The 17470-nt window shown below is 34.8% G+C and overlaps 2 protein-coding genes across 5 annotated transcripts; both read left to right on the forward strand.

Annotated features, from left to right (window-relative positions):
• Positions 1-774: 774 nt before the first annotated feature.
• LOC127263725 (protein phosphatase 2C and cyclic nucleotide-binding/kinase domain-containing protein) lies at positions 775-9180 on the forward strand. Of its 2 annotated transcripts, none has more exons than XM_051292913.1 (16): positions 775-1126; positions 1561-2696; positions 3714-3845; positions 3927-4151; positions 4246-4371; positions 4800-4862; positions 5003-5085; positions 6382-6613; positions 6687-7000; positions 7132-7219; positions 7304-7370; positions 7593-7870; positions 7964-8029; positions 8139-8269; positions 8386-8539; positions 8612-9180. In XM_051292913.1, exons 2-16 carry the CDS (start codon positions 1668-1670, stop codon positions 8846-8848), a joined length of 3225 nt encoding a protein of 1074 aa, XP_051148870.1. In that variant the 5' UTR covers positions 775-1126; positions 1561-1667; the 3' UTR covers positions 8849-9180. The 2 variants fall into 2 exon arrangements, with proteins under 2 accessions (XP_051148870.1, XP_051148871.1); XM_051292914.1 differs by having other exon boundaries at positions 775-1076.
• A 995-nt stretch (positions 9181-10175) lies between these two features.
• Positions 10176-17086, forward strand: LOC127263889 (probable lactoylglutathione lyase, chloroplastic). Of its 3 annotated transcripts, none has more exons than XM_051293175.1 (11): positions 10176-10481; positions 11897-12101; positions 12196-12320; positions 12444-12508; positions 12787-12999; positions 13420-13467; positions 13770-13877; positions 13987-14127; positions 15426-15521; positions 15616-15694; positions 16526-17086. In XM_051293175.1, exons 1-9 carry the CDS (start codon positions 10343-10345, stop codon positions 15465-15467), a joined length of 1086 nt encoding a protein of 361 aa, XP_051149132.1. In that variant the 5' UTR covers positions 10176-10342; the 3' UTR covers positions 15468-15521; positions 15616-15694; positions 16526-17086. The 3 variants fall into 3 exon arrangements, with proteins under 3 accessions (XP_051149132.1, XP_051149130.1, XP_051149129.1); XM_051293173.1 differs by lacking the exon at positions 16526-17086 and adding an exon at positions 15884-16142; XM_051293172.1 differs by lacking the exon at positions 16526-17086 and having other exon boundaries at positions 15616-15854.
• Positions 17087-17470: the final 384 nt, after the last annotated feature.

The following is a 17470-nucleotide window of genomic DNA, read 5'->3' on the forward strand; positions in this document are numbered from 1 at the left end:
TTAATATTAAAATATTTTATTATTTATTAATGTTTGTGTTCAAATAAATTTATAAATTTTTTAGATACTATGTTATATTCTTTTGTAAAATAATTAATATTCAAATATAAATTTTTAATAACAGAATTCTCTATGTTTCAATAAAAAAATTATATTAAAATACTAAACAAATATATATAATAAATTAATCAATATTTTATATATAGAAATATATGTATATTTATTGGAAACAAAAGTAAAAATTTGAAAAAACCAAAAGAAACGAACCTATATGTTCGATTTTTGTAATGTTTTTAAACTGTGTATATTTTAATTATAAGTTAAAAGTAATAAATTCATCCCAATAATTACACTTCAAATAAAAATTAATAGGGAGTGTTTATTTTGTGAAATAATTTATTTTTATTATATATTTTTTTATATGAGATAAAAAAATTATATAACTAATATAAACATAATAAATATATAATATATAATATATTATTTTTTTAAAAAAACACATTGACCTTTGCTTTGCTAACACACCCATAGTAAATAAATAAAATTAACATGATTCAATTTATGTAATCAGAAAATAAAGTAATAATCATATTTATAATAATAGTGTTATTTAATACATTCACACCCAAACATATAAGCTATATTTTTGTTTTTTCACAAAACGATTTTTATTATACGGTCATTTTCACGTTCACTTCTGCAATTCACACTGTACGGTACTGATTACACAGTGAATTTTGGAAATCAATTAAGACTTGCTCATCTTCACCACCGAAGATTTCTTCCAGACCCGACTCGAAATTTCCCATTCTGCACGTAAATTCGTGTGTCTGTCTGTGTGTGCGGTCCATGTGTTGAGCGACTGGCGTGGGTCCGACATTATCCCCAACCAACGCTCCAGCGACTGAATCTGCGGCGGCGCGTGGGCCATTCAGCGCGTGGGCAACAAAAAGCAGAGTGTAGACGAGAAGAAGAAGTGTCCCCCTGCCCAGCCTTTCATTCCTACACTACACACATGCACTGCTACGTCTCTTAGCCCGACACCCACACTCTCTTCTTCTCATCCCGTAGCTGAGGTGAGGTGCCGACGCACGTTTCTCCATCCCTGACTGCTCAATTTTGGAAAGTATGCTTCTCTTTCGGCGGACTTGTTTCAGTGCGCATTTGTTTTTTAATTTTGTCGTGAATTTGATCGAATGTGCTTTTGAAGTACTACGTGTCTTTTTGGTGGTATTTAGTATGGGTTCTGACTGTGTACGGGGCGGTTTTTTATTTTTATTTTTTTTAATTGGGTTGTTTTGGTGCGAGTGCTTTTGCTTGTGTGGGAAAATTAGATCAGAATACTCTGTGGGTGTGTTGGATGCATTTTGATTTGATTTTATCTCAGCGAGAGGGGTTGGGATTTCTCGAAAGTTGGATTGTGGGTTTCTCTGTGTTCAGTGGTTAATCAATGAATTTGTCAGTAGCAGCATAGAGTGAATTTGTTTGAATCTTCTTGAAGTTAATTTGAATTTCGATTGGGGTAATGCAAAGGAGCTAATGGAAATGTTTTTGTTGCAGTTCTTTTGGTTGATGATTTGTGACAGAGCACTGTAGTTGAGAAACCTGATGCACCGTGTTTTGGGAATTTGGGGATCAGGGTTGGTTTTGATTCTGTGTTAACAGTGATGGGCTGCATATATTCGAAAACTTGTATTGAGCTATGTGCTCCCCGAGATGTTCTGGCGAAAGGTGATGTCAAAACGAATACGAGTGAGATTGCTGTGTTTTCGCCTGCTCGTTCGGAGAATGAGGAGGAGAAAAATGAGAATCAGTTGTATCAGTTAAGTGCCACAACAGATCATGAAGTGGGTATTACTAGACTGTCCAGGGTATCGGCGCAGTTTTTACCTCCCGATGGCTCAAGGACTGTGAAAGTTCCGTCTGAGGGTTATGAGTTACGCTGCTCGTTTCTATCTCAGAGGGGTTATTACCCTGATGCACTTGACAAGGCCAACCAAGACAGCTTTTGTATTCATACTCCATTTGGATCGAGTCCGGATGATCATTTCTTCGGAGTGTTTGATGGCCATGGCGAATTTGGGGCACAGTGCTCGCAATTTGTGAAGCATAAGCTATGTGAGAATTTGCTTAGGAATGGTAGATTCCATGTGGATGCAGTCGAAGCTTCCCATGCTGCTTTCTTAACAACGAATTCGCAGTTGCATGCCGATGCAATAGATGACAGTATGAGTGGAACGACTGCAATCACAGTTCTGGTCAGGGGTAGGACACTCTATGTTGCTAACACAGGTGACTCGAGGGCTGTCATAGGAGAGAAAAGAGGGAGTGAAATTGTAGCTGTTGACCTGTCAATTGATCAAACGCCTTTTCGTCCTGATGAACTTGAGAGGGTGAAGCTTTGTGGAGCTAGGGTTCTCACACTGGATCAGATTGAAGGACTCAAGAATCCAGATGTGCAGTGCTGGGGAACTGAAGAAGGTGACGATGGCGATCCTCCTAGACTGTGGGTGCAAAATGGCATGTATCCCGGAACAGCATTCACAAGAAGTATTGGTGATTCTATTGCTGAGAGTATAGGGGTTGTGGCGAACCCAGAGATTGTTGTTGTGGAGCTCACACAGAACCATCCTTTCTTTGTGATTGCGAGTGATGGTGTTTTTGAGTTTCTTTCAAGCCAGACTGTGGTAGATATGGTAAACTGCCTTTTTCTCCATGCTTATATTTCAATCTTCCACTCATTATATATCTTCTGTGTTTATTTAACCGTGCTTCTTGACTAAAGATCTATGTATGTTCTATAGTATTAAATTCACCGTAAAAGGAAAAAAAAAAAGGGGAGTAAACTTGTTCATTACACCTGATATATGTTTGAACATGGATGGAATTGTTTAAACTAAGAAATTTGGGTTAATGCTCCCACAGGTTGTCCTGCTATATTTTGGGGAGCATCAATGATTTTCAGATATTCAAATATCATATATTCGGTGGTGGAAAGGGAATGATCATAAAGTGGTTTTGAAATATATCATCTGGGCAACAAAATCTGTGTGGCCTTGTCCAATTGTCTTGACAGGCTATCGATTTATTTTAAAGAATGGAAGTGTAGGGTGTATGCATTATAGAACATTAATTTTGGAAATAAACAGAGGTGCCCGATGCCTTACTGGTTTTCAAACTCCTATTTATGGCTATGTCCATTTTCTTGTGCTAGCTGACAACTTGCAAGTTCTCATGGTCCACTTCACTTGGGAGGGTGCTGTAATAGTTTAGTTCTAGGATCTTATGCAAAGATGTCGATTTCTTGTAAGTTAAAAAAGAATAAATTTTTAGAATTTTCACTGCAACATGTAGGATATAAAGGAAAATAATATGTTCAATAACTATGATCTTTTGTTTTCGCGACAATGTTTGACTTGCTAAATTTAGTCATGCAGCTAGACCAGTGGAAACACAGATTGAAGTTATGGTCATTTGTATAGACCGTTATGAGGATTTGTGGGATGGTAAAACTGAAGCTGGTAGACTCTACTAACCTGCCAATTAAAGTGCTTAAAACAAACTATTTTACCCTCGTCTTTTGAAGAAATATTTTATTGTGAACTGCTTTGATTTTCTTGAACAAGCTTTCACTCTACTATTTTTTACTATTATTATCATTCTTTTCTCTAGTTTGCAATATTAAATATCCTTTCCTACCATTGATTCTTCAGGTTGCAAGATATAAAGATCCTCGTGATGCATGCGCCGCAATTGTTGCTGAATCATACCGTCTTTGGCTGCAATATGAAACTCGTACTGATGACATAACTGTGATAGTTGTGCACATAAATGGGTTAAATGATGTAAGCATTAACTTATTTACTTTCATTCTTTTCAATTATTACTTCCAGATGTTAAATTGGTTATTTCATCAATAACTGTAGGCTTCATCAGGACAGTCAACAAATTCTGATGTAATGTTAAGACCTCCATATCCTCAAGTGATTGAAGTATCAGGATCTGAGTCTCCTTCAATTGCAAACTGGAGATCAAGAAATCATCGGGCTAGTATATCCCGGGCACGTCTACGGGCACTTGAAAATTCTCTTGAGACTGGGCAAACTTGGGTTCCTTCATCTCCAGCCCATCGAAAGACCTGGGAAGAAGAAGTAAACCATTTTTCTTGTCATTGGCTTGCGTATTCTGTGAATTCATCTGTACACATCCCTCAGTCTCAGTTGATTTATAATGGAACTATTGCAGGCTCAAATTGAACAGGCGTTGCGTGATCATTTTCTCTTCAGAAAGCTCACTGACTCTCAATGTCATGTTCTGTTGGATTGCATGCAAAGAGTTGAGGTTCAAGCGGGCGACATAGTGGTGCAGCAGGTCGTTTTTCCATTGATCATCAACACTCAGAATAACGGTTCTGGGTGTTTCTTTTTGTTGTTGTGGGATGCTAAGTGACTATCTATAAATCATCAGTAATATTCCCTGTTTCTTAAACACCAAACTTTCCATATCCTACCTGAAAGTCTAGTAATTCCATGTCGCATTAAACTGGATGTATTTTCAGATTCTCCCTCTTTAGCAACTACCGACAACCTATTTAATGCAACATGTAACTATACTTACTAAAGGTTTGAACTGGATTAAGGGTGGAGTGAAGGTCATGAAAGTCATAAATGAAGTGCAATCAATTAAAGCGATATCTACTTTCTTTATTAATGAGTATAGCATACGTAGGTTGTAAAAGGATATCAAATATATATGAGTGCAGTGTCGGTATTAAAATTTCATTGTTATGCATTTTCCAGGGTGGGGAAGGTGACTGTTTCTATGTCGTTGGCAGTGGGGAGTTTGAGGTCTTGGCTACTCAGGTGATTCTATATCTGGGATTCTTCTGATATAATGATGCCTTAATTAGCAGAAGATACAAGTCAAACTAAAGATACTTCTTACTATTTATAATTTTTAATATATGTGCTATAATGTGTCTCACTTCGAACTTCTGTACCAGGAAGAGAAGAATGGAGAAGTGCCACGGGTATTACAGCGATATAATGCCGAAAAGTTGTCCTCCTTTGGGGAGCTGGCACTGATGTAAGATATACACCTTTTCTTTTTCCACCCCAAATTGAATCAAACACAATTGTTCGTTATAGTTATAACAGAAAGTTGATCTTCTTTCTTTTTTTATTTTATTTCAACTTTTCTATTCTGCCCGTTTCCTTAACTGTATTTTGCTATTTATGTAAAATTTCCTTTTCTGAGCTATAACTATTTGGTGTGAGCAGTCATAGCATACAACATTCATTATCTTGTTATAATTACACATTGAAGCATTTGCTAGGAAAATGAAGGACTTCTTTCGAAAATAATATATCGCAAAATGCGTAGAGTCTCTTCTTGCTTCAACAAGAGATGAAGAGATGGCTCAGTAATGACTATGTTAACTATTGTTGTTATATTACATTAGTATGCCTATCTCGACTTTATGATCTGAAAACGTATTAGTACCAATGTATTTCGTGGGAATAAGACTCATTGAAAATGTGTATCATTATCATAGGGCGACATGCCTTGGTTTTTGTTGTTTTGATATATATCCTTTTAGATTTCCTTTTTATAATCTAATTATGTGTAAATAATTGAATGATATTGATGTAATAGGATCTGCGAGGATCAAATCTTTTGAAGGTGTAAACATATATAATTGTGTGTTTCTAGTAGGTTGTAATTTATTTGAGGTATGGTTACTTTCAATGATTTTATAATATCCTTGAAAGTAAACATAGCCTTATTGAAGATATGCGATGATTGCACCTTAATATTATTGGACTGTTATATGGTTGAAAAAAACTCTTGGTGTGTTCTTTTGGAGTTTGGTTTCAGGCTTTTTACTATACATTTTATCACATTTTCCTAAAAAATATACTATTTCACCGTCTTCTCTCACAGAACATCATATTCAACCACTATTCAAATAAAAAAAACCAAAACCGGAGTTTACAACTAAACTCCAAAAGAACACCCCCTTGGTGTCCATAACTATCCAATTAATTTTGTACTTTTATTGCAACACGCTTCAATTGTTGAATTGGTACCTAACCTTCTCATATCTCAAAGATGGAGAGCTAGATGAGTCCACGTGCAAAGTGGCACCAATTTTTTTTTTTGTAATAAGTGATGAGGGCCTCCGGGACTATAATGTATATGATAGTTTAATGAATTCCATGTTGTTTTCCTCCATGAGTGTTATTATTTAATGTTTTCAGTGTATTTTGATTATTATTATTATTATTATTATTCTGGCTATTCTTTCTTTCCTTTGATGCAGGTTATGTTGTTTTTATAGATCTCGCCTTCATTTTCCATTTCTAAGCAGTTAAACTGTAGGTACAATAAGCCACTCCAAGCTTCGGTCAGAGCTGTGACCGATGGAACATTATGGGCTCTGAAAAGAGAAGATTTTAGAGGAATACTTATGTCCGAGTTCTCTAATTTATCCTCACTGAAGTTACTTCGATCAGTAGATCTTCTTTCCAGATTGACAATCTTACAGCTGAGTCATATTGCAGATTCACTTTCCCAAGTATCTTTCTATGATGGACAGAAAATAGTTGATAAGGTATATGCTGCTTCCAACTCTGAATTAACTTTTGAGTTGCATTTTATCTTATTTCCTTGTTTTGTCTCTGCAGAACCAGGAGCTTCTGGGTTTATATGTTATACAAAAGGGTGTCGTAAGAATTACTTGTGATGTGGATTCTGTTAAAGGTGTCAATTCTTCCAGCCTGATGCCTGCTGTTGAGGAACAGGATGATGCAATATCTGGTAAGAGCTTTACAGTAGAAAAGACTGAGGGGAGCTATTTCGGAGAGTGGACACTTCGTGGTGAAAGCATTGCTTCTTTAAGTGCCATTGCTGTGGGTGATGTGGTCTGCTCTATCTTAACCAAGGAGAAGCTTGATTCAGTTGTTGGCCCTCTCGCAAAACTTTCACAGGATGATCATAAGTATGGCCTTTATTTCAGCTTTTCTCTTCAACCTTTTAGTTTATCTACGGTTAAACATACAAATTATACATATATAATATATAATTTAAAGATCCATAACTAAGCTCCATCATATGTTTAAATTTCTGTAGGTCAAAGCACTTTTCAACCAGTTTATCCGTAGAACCTGCAAAACATTTGGATTCCTCAACTGTCCAGAAGATTCAGCTCTCGGATATGGTATGAGACTAATATAATTTTCTTAAAATTTGTTCATCGTGTTGTTTTTATGGTGAGTATAACACCTCTACCTTATCTTTCAAGGAGTGGAGAGCATGCTTGTATTCCACTGACTGCAGTGAGATTGGTCTTGTATGCATCATGGAATCAGGTTGGTTTTTTGCTGTACTTTGTGCAAATTAACAATTTCAAGTTACCCGTATGTTTAATATCCTTGGCAACCATAAAGTGTTTCCCCTTTTTGTTTGTTTTACCATATGCTTGATTTATATTAATATAGCTTGAAGATAGTTACAGATTAATAAATTGCACTAAGACAATGTGATTTAAGGTTTTTCCAATAATCATTTCCAATTTTTTCGGTGATCTGCAGAAAAGTTGTTCAGTTTGAAAAGGTTTTCAAAGCAGAAGGTGAAAAAACTTGGAAAAGAAGCATCAGTACTGAAGGAGAGGAGCTTACTAATGTCTGCAAACCAATCGGCTTTTGTTCCTCGAGTTATATCAACTACTGCTGATAGAACATATGCAGGCTTACTACTGGACACATGTATAGCTTGCCCCATGACATCAATTATTCTGAGCCCACTGGATGAAACCTCGGCACAGTTCTGTGCTGCCTCTGTTGTTATTGCATTAGAAGGCTTGCATAAGGTCCGTAAATTTCTGTCAAATGCATTTCCCTTTTTTCCAATACCATATTCCTGAGGTTAATGTTGTTTTCTCTTTTTGCACTATTAACTTTAGAGTGGCATTCTATATCGAGGCGTGTCCCCTGATGTTCTAGTATTTGATCAGGCAGGATATATACAAGTAAGTCGATAGTATTGTTTCTTGATCATTTTTAAATATTCAATTCAAATGGCTCCTTCTCCTGCGGCTTGAATATTCAAGTGATGATAGTTTTCATTATTCACTGTAGCTCGTGGACTTCAGATTTGGGAAGCAATTAAGCCGGGATTATTCTGAAAGAACGTACACCATCTGTGGTATGGCGGATTCATTGGCTCCCGAAATCATCCAAGGAAAAGGTTATGGTTTCCCTGTTGAATGGTATGCAATTAGAGTTTTCAAGTTGAAAATGTTGCTCGATGATTATATCTCACCTTTGATCTGTCTGATTAAAGTGATATGTAGGCGATCATGCTTCAACTATTTGGTTTTCGCAGGTGGGCTTTGGGAGCTCTGATTTATTTCATGCTACATGGTGAAATGCCATTTGGATCTTGGCGAGAAAGCGAGCTCACCTTTGCAAGAATCGTCAAAGGACAGCTTACTCTCCCCCAACATTTCAGCATCGAAGCCGTTGATCTCATCACCAAGGTTCAACCACCAACCAATTTTTCTTTCAATGATTTAACCATCTGAAATCTAACAGATTATTACATCAATCAGTTACTCGAGGTAGACGAAAGTTCAAGACTTGGTAGCCAAGGCATCGACTCGATCAAATCCCACCCCTGGTTCAATGGCATCAACTGGAAAGAACTGGAAGAACGCAAACAACCTGCTCCTAATGATATTCTTTCGCGCATAAACCTTTACCTTGATAGCCGTCCCGAGGATGTCCTAGCTTCGCCCCATCGAGAATTAGATGATCTAAACACACCAGAATGGCTCGAAGACTGGTAGAATGCACAATCAAAATATGCCGAAAAACTTGGAGATTAAGAAGCTCAATTGTCTGCAACATAGTCGAGATCCCGGAAATTCTTACAAAGGTCAGTTCTTGATTTTGTAAATAGGCAGTAGATATGCAAGTGATATGTTTGGTTTCTTTCTGCCTGTGATTAAATATCTTCATAAATCATTGCAAGTGTTATGCATCAGCTTGATAGGAAATTCGTAGGCTGGTTTGTGTATGTATGCATTTATTTATTTATGGTTGGGGAAAATGTCATTCAATTATGTGTACATTTTGTGGATGCTTTTTACAGGTGCTGTGTATGTTGCATTTAGTTACAGTTTGGAAGTGTTTTGCAATTTTGAATTGGTTTGGGAATAGTGAAATTTTGGAAAGATACCATACTGTTGTTGATATGTTATGATATGAATGAATATTTTATTTTTTATTTTAATGGAAACAAGTTTTTGATGTATTATAGTAGTATTAAATGAAAAATGAAATTTTAGATTAGATTTCTTTTAGAGTATAGTTTTGATTGATAAATAGTGAACAGTTTTGTAAACATAAGTAGATGGCGTCTACTTTTATTTTGACTGTTGACCTCGATTTATTGACTCATATATACATTAATATTTATTTATTTTCAATATAATAAAAAAACAATATTTTTCAAACGAAGGGAGCATTATAATATTTTAATTGTTATTTTAATTTGTGTTGTGAAATCACAATTATTCATTCAATATATTTTTAATAAAAAATATACTGTATTATTTTTCGCACAAAATATTAGATTTATATTAATATTTTATTTCAAATCAATTTTCTAACACTATCTAAACAAATTTAGATCATATATGGGCATTTGATTAGGCATAATACAAAAAATTTGATGAGTGAATTGGATGTTTAAGTTTGTGTGGATTTAAAATTAGATGAAAAAATTTAGATACAAATAATATAAATTAATTTCAATTAAAATGAGAATAATATATTTGGGTAAAGTCTATTAATATTTTAAAGGAAATATTAATAAAAAAACTCAAATTAAACTATATTAATAGATAAAAGATCAAAATTTATCATATTAATAATACTAAAGACTAAAATTGAGATATATGTGAATAAAGAAAGAACCCAAATATATTTTATCCATAATTTTATTCAATTATACTATTAAATATTAATAATTTTGATGCTAATTAATTTAATGAACAGACACTGTGTGATACAAACTCCTAAAACATTCAGAAGTTTAGGCCCGGAGCCGGACTCCACTTCTTCGTACAGCTGTTGTATGAAGTCATTCGAATATACGAGAAAACACAACCCAACGTACAAACAAACAAAATACGCTCCCGAGCTCTGCACGCCACGCCCCTCGCTCGCCACGACACCTCTTCTCTTTTATCTTCTTGCCTTTCCTTTCCCTCTTGTTTCCTAGTTTTGGGCGTCTGTCTCTCTCTCGCTCTGTAGATAAAAGGGTGGACCTGGTAGAGATGGTGAGAATAATCCCAATGGCGTCATCGATTAAACCCTCGCTTTCGTCTTTGGGGTTCGCCGGAACCGCTCGCCTCGGCGTTTCTTTATCCTCTGCCAATCTTTGTCGCAGGCTCTCTCTATTTCATTCTGCGACTGGTATGGCTTTCTTTTTTCATTTTTTTTTCTTTTTTTTTTTCGGGTGATTCAAATTTGTCCGTTTTTGTGTTTTTGATTGTCGGTCGAGATGGATATTTTTATGAGAAGATAATTTCGAATGGATACTAGCATTTTTGTGGGATGTCAGTAGAGAGAGTGAATTAGGTTGCTTCTTGTTAGTTTTATCAGTGAATAGCTTTGGATTTTGTTATTAGTTTTTTAGTTTTTCTTCTTATTATTCTTGTTTTGTTTTTCGAGTGAGGTTGATTTCTGAATCAAATTTATGCATTATTTTGGTGAATGTTAAAATTTTGGTAGTGTTGTGTAGCGAATTGAATTTTTGTGTAGAAAAGAGTTAATCATCAGTTATGGTGAAATCTTTCCTTTCATATGCCCAGGAAGTTTGAGGAATTAATTCCCTTGGAAATGCTTTACATGAGTTGCTTTCAACAGTGATTAGATTCCTAAGAAAGTTAGCTTGATTTTTATTTGAAAAGCTTGTATGCAAGACTTAATGAAATCTCAAAAAAACAAAGGATAATGATAATTCGTAAACTGCATTAGACTCTTATGAATTTTGTTAAAGTTAATAAACTGCATGAGTGAAAATTCAATAGAAATTAAGGAGTGCATTTGTGCTTTTTTTGATGTTTTGGAAGTCCTATTATTTGATTAGTGTTTAATTTTTTTAAGAGGAGTTGTCAAGTAAAGGCTATGGTTATTTAATGCTGTTTCAATTTGGCCTGTTTCATCATGATCCTTTCATCTAGCTGGTCAATCCACCTTATGTGATAAGATATAACTAGGTGACATAATATACGCCGACTCCTTAATTTAAGAAATAATTCTTATGAATAAGATGATTCGGTTATTGTTAGTTTATTAATTTATCACTTGTGCTTTGGTGCAATGAGGTGGGTAACACTAATATGTATACGATGAAGAAAGTACTGTAAATTGATTATCAGTTATGTTTTAAGTTTTCAGTATAAACGGATATTGAATATTGATGTAATATTTTAAATTTAATATTGATTTTTAGTATAATGTGAAAAATGAAAAAGTGGTGTTAGATTTGATGTTTTGTAAGTAAAAAATTTGATAAATATTAAAAATCATAAAAATTCCAAACAAACACAACGATAGTTAACTATCAATGATGGGCTGTAAAAAACTCATAGATAATATAGTAAGTGGACATGGGCACTCATACAAGCCATAAATAAATATATATATATTTTCCATTTTCATTCTTTCATCTGATTTTGTGCTGCACCGTAACATTTATTCTTTACATGCCTGTTTGGCTTATTAAAGTTACTGTAATCACGAAGACGAGCTTATAATGTATGAATGAGATTTTGAACTGGGTGCCTTTCTAAACATGTTTTTATTTGGTGTCTGGTTTTACCCAGCCGTGCCGCAGTTGCAGTCTTTTGGGCTCAGAGCTTCTAAATTATCGGGAAGAAAGAGTTGCTGCATATCAGTTAGTGCTGCAGGAAGGGAAGCACATGCTAGCACTGCAACTACTCAGGAAAATGCATTGGAGTGGGTTAAGAAAGACAAGAGGAGGATGCTTCATGTTGTTTATCGTGTTGGAGACTTGGACAGGACAATAAAGTACTTTTTTTTTATTTTTTATTTTATTTTACATAGTAGGGCTTTCTTTGCACAATAAGATGATTCCTTTAGCATGATCAAATGGTGTCTGCAGATTTTACACAGAGTGTCTGGGGATGAAACTGCTTAGGAAGCGTGATATTCCTGAGGAAAGATATACAAATGCCTTTCTGGGATACGGTCCTGAAGATTCTCACTTTGTTATTGAACTTACCTACAGTAAGTAATCGCCATTTTTCGCATATTAACTTCAATTGAAGCTGCATGATCAAGTATTATTTATAACATCTTGATGGAAACAGGACTATTCATTGATAACTGTTTTGTCTATTGTGTTGACAGATTATGGGGTTGACAAATATGATATTGGATCCGGTTTTGGTCATTTCGGAATTGCAGTGGATGATGTACGTCTCCTCTCTATTTATATACCCACGAAGCAAAAATCTGAGGATTTGTTGATTTCGAGTCTCCAGAACTGCCATTTGTAACATATTTCTGTTTCATTTGTTTGAATTCTTGTTAAAGTTTTCCCAATTTAAAATTTGGAAACTTAGTTATATCGTTCCACTTATTATGATACACGTATTAAACAATAAATATGAGATTACGGCAGATGATCTTGCCAAATATAAGCTTAGTTGGAGACTTGGAACTGCCTGCATATTGATATTGGAACTGACAGGTCACAAAGGTTGTAGATCTGATTAAGGCTAAAGGTGGTAAAGTTACTAGAGAACCCGGACCTGTCAAAGGTGGCAAAACTGTGATTGCCTTCATTGAAGATCCGGATGGTTATAAGTTTGAACTTCTTGAGAGAGGCCCTACTCCTGAGCCATTATGCCAAGTGATGCTTCGAGTAGGAGATCTTGATCGCTCTATTGAATTCTATAAGAAGGTGAGCATGGTTTAATGACGTGCACTATTCCCTATCTTTTTTCTTTGGGTGTGTTTGTTTGAGAGTTTGGATTTTGAGTTGGGATTTGAATAGTAAAAATTTTGAATTTGAATAGTTGTATGATGTGATATAAATAAGTGTTGATGTGATGTTTTGAAAGTAAAATTGATTTTTAGTATAATATAAAAAATGAAAAATAAGTGTTTGATTTGATGTTTTTGGGGAGAAAAAATAGGATGAATAGGAGAAATCCAAACAAATCCCTCAAACAAACACACCCTTTATATATTTCATTTCACCGTATTCGTAGAGTGGGCTTCTCATTTGTGTTTATGATGATATTGGCATGTTAGATTTTCATTGGGACTTAAATAGTCTGCAATTTACATTGCAAATATTGATTTAGATGTTACTTTATAGGCATATGGAATGGAGCTTCTTCGGAAGCGAGACAATCCAGATTATAAGGTAAGTGTGCGTGTACTTATCTTCATCGATGCAAAATTTACCACTCGATTCGCTAATCTGTTCTTTAACTCTTGTTTCTGCTAATATTTCCTTTTAAAACTTGATGTCATACGCCAAAAATTGTTGAATGGCAGCTATTAATTGGTGTATTTACTACTCCATCCGTCCACCAAAATTACATCAGTTTTCATTTTTAGTTGTCCGCTAAACTTTGCATAATTTAGTTATAGTAAAATTTTTTATCCATTCATAATTTTATTACCATGCCATGACAAATTTAGTCTTTTCATGCATCTATGTAGTACACCATAGCAATGATGGGTTATGGTCCTGAAGATCAAAATGCTGTAATGGAGTTAACATACAACTATGGTGTTACAGAATACGACAAGGGAAATGCTTATGCTCAGGTCCCATTTTCCCTGTTGCCTAGGGTTGTAGATGTTCTGCTAAGTTTAGTATCAATTCCCCAATCCATCATTGGATCTTTATTACCTGCTTCCTGACTACTTATTTCAGATTGCAATCGGGACGGATGATGTTTATAGAACTGCTGAAGCTATTAAGCTATCTGGTGGGAAGATCACGAGAGAGCCTGGTCCCCTTCCTGGTATTAGCACCAAGATCACTGCATGCCTAGATCCCGATGGTTGGAAGACGGTACTGCCTTTGCTTTCTAAGTTTTCCTCTGTGTATGATTTTTTAATTTCACATCCTTAGTTTGGTTGCATTGGAGATTTAGAGTGCAAGTTTTATAGATTCATTGTGCTAAGTACTGCTTTGCATTAGCAATTGACATATGCCTCTCCAAGGATTCGATTCTGAATATGAATATTTTTAAGTGAAAGTAAAGAGACCTACAAGAAGGCTGCCTATAGTTTTAAATCATAATTTGGATACCTTTGATATGATGTAAATTGATAATAGTATCTTAGGTATTTGGATGGAATGTTTTTGGAGGGAAGATATTAGATTAATAGTAAAAAATAGGGAAGAAAAACAAAGTGAACACACCCATCGTAGTTGTGTTAGTATTTGTATTCTATACACAAGAATAATGAGTATTTCATCCGTCATCCAATTGTGCACTCGAATATTTGGGTCGAATATTTGGGCACAAGTTTTAATAAAAGTGGTTAATAATTGTTATTTTTGTCTTTTATAGTAAAAGTATAATAAAAGTAATCTACTTTTTTGCTAAAAAAAAAAAGGAAATGATTTTTGATGACAATCCACAAGAGAAATATTAGCATCGATTTGAATGGAGGGAGTATGATTTAATTCTAATTATGTTTATCCTTTTTGCGCAAGTATTATTTGTAGGAGTGATATTAAACTTTGGGTTTGGGTATAATTGAATATCTAGATGAATGAATTTGAGTTCATATTGAGATAGGAGGTAATGGTTGAAATTTTATTGAATTTTATTATGATTGTTCATGTTAGAATCGAAGAATCTTTCTGTGTACTCATTACAGTATTACATGATAAAAATTATGAATTGAATTTTCAAATGTTTGGCTGTGCTTATTATCTTGCATTTCGCTTCCATAATTTGAACCTCACACATTCTTGGGAAACAACATTAGTTGCCACATGATATATACAAATATGGCATAAATGCTTATAGCTCACGTGTGGTCTGGAAAGTCTCTTCATTTCCATCATAATTTAGAAATTGGGCAACTTTTGCTCGTGTTTTAAAATACAATGCACAAAGTCCCCCAGACGGCCTCCACCAACTATTTTGCTTAGACATTTTTTGGTTCTGTGCAATATTTTTGAAAAACGATGAATGTTTGCGCAAATTTTAAACCATTAGAGGGAATGGTGCGGATTTTTCAAACAACAAATGAGCTATAGCCTATAAGCAATTGTTGCCAACAATTAACTCTATATACTGCACATGTCTAAAAGCTAAACATCAGGTGCTTACAATTATCTTTCTTGTCTTGCAGGTTTTTGTCGATAATGTTGATTTTCTGAAGGAACTGGAGTAGGATAATTGTACAAATCATAGTGCCATAGAAAATGCTTGAATATGGAGATTCAAAGTAATTTCATCTTAACTGCTCTTTTCCCATTGACGATTCCCCAACAGACCTCTCCATCGATACATTAAACTATGTTGTGTTTATTGAATTACAGAGCACCGAGCACCGAAAAATTGTGTCCAAACAGTAGAAGCTTAGAAGAACATAATTCGGATCAGTTCTCCAATGTCGTGGTAATAAATCTGGCCCACTGAGTTATTTCCTCTGCATTACTATCCCATGTGAAAAACAATATTTAGCGTCTGCCCTGCGAAGCAGCCTGTTTATGTTTTTGTGTATTAACTTCTTCTGAACATGGTCATTGCGTGCAATATAGATTTTGACGAGCACTCAGTTATTGGCTCTTTATTGTGCTTTTGCAGATTCTATGGTTTCCACAAGTTTGGTGATAGAGTGTAGCGTGTAGCGAATACAATGAGTTTTTATTGAGGATTCGAAGAATTAATCGTGAACAAAAACAATTAATTTTATTGAGAAATGATGAATTAATCTTAGGGGAAACATGTAGCAATCCATCCGCCTTCTAACAGGTTCATGATTATACCGTTTCGTTATTGTGCTGATTTGAAAAAATTAGTACGGTGTTGACTTTTTCAAAAAGCACTGATTGAAATTGGTTCAGTACTATCATTAATCTTTAGTGCAGTACTATTTATTTAATTTTTAAATTGGTTCGTCAGAGAAGGGTTTAGGGTTTATGAATATATCTAGTGCTTTATAGAAATATGTTGAAGTACGACAGGTGATCTATGCAGTACATATTATGCTCTATTATTTGATGTTAGTTTTCCTAATAATATCAATTCAAGAGTCCAGAGAGTATACATTTTAAATATAGTACATGCTATTTGAACGGTTGAGTGGTGCTATTTGAACTTTTGAACGGTAATTTTTGAAGATTTGAACGATGTTGTGTTAGAGAATCAACATAGTGATGGTGCTGATTTTTTCAAATCAGCAATGTAACGTAGTTGTGATTATGGCATGATCTTTGCTAATGACAGTGATAACTTACAACTAATGACTATGGCAAAAACCTTGTACCAAGGCGAGGGATCTTACAACGTGAAGTCCAACAGACCATACATAATCCAAGGTTACTTACATTCTTACCTTCCTTCTAACACTGAACTAGATATTTGATCCCTGCTGTTCTTCTTCATCCACTCTTCCAACTCTATGACACCATCGGTTCGTCGCGAAACGAAAAATCCAAGCTGTTTTGGGTCCGGAAGCTCGAGCGCTTCATTCCTCTGCATAAATACTACTTCAAGAATCCTTCGAAAATGTCCTAAAAATGTTGCTTGCTTTGATGTCGTGTGGATCACCCTTAGCCTCGAATGTTTGTGAAGATACACCAGTCCTTGAGCGATTCCTTCGATGATGTTCATCCAGCTCGTCCATTTCAGCAGCTCCCTCTTCGTTGGATCTGTACCGATCGAACCTTTTCTTCATTCGACGTACGTATTTACTAAGAGATAGATTCTTCGATAAACAGGCGAAATTTCAAACATTGTAACTTGCCAAAAAGGAAAAAATCTAAACTTTTGTTGACCATGTATTCATACACTAGCATTCTCTCTTCGCCTAAAAAATTATTTGTGTTTTGTTATAAATTCCTGATTCTTCTTTGGAAATCAATGCTCATTTTGAGTGTTTACGGAATAAATCTACGGCTGAGCATAACAACGCAAATTAGACCAATAAGGTAATAATACAAAATTGACATAATCGATTGATACCATGAATTACTTTGATAATTAATCCCTTAGGGTAATCAATATAATATTGTAGTTGATTTGATCTCAAGTTGTTATTTTAGTCTATGTAAGCTCATCGAAGTTAGAGAAACTCCATTGTTTTAAGTTAGAACGACCGTGTGCTTGTTTTGTAAGATTGTTCTAAGGGATATATATATTTTTTATATAAAGTATAAAAAATTGTGTAAT

This window comes from Andrographis paniculata, unplaced genomic scaffold (assembly GCF_009805555.1).
Source record: "Andrographis paniculata isolate CXL003 unplaced genomic scaffold, ASM980555v1 Contig69END, whole genome shotgun sequence".
In the NCBI taxonomy this organism is placed as follows: domain Eukaryota; kingdom Viridiplantae; phylum Streptophyta; class Magnoliopsida; order Lamiales; family Acanthaceae; genus Andrographis; species Andrographis paniculata.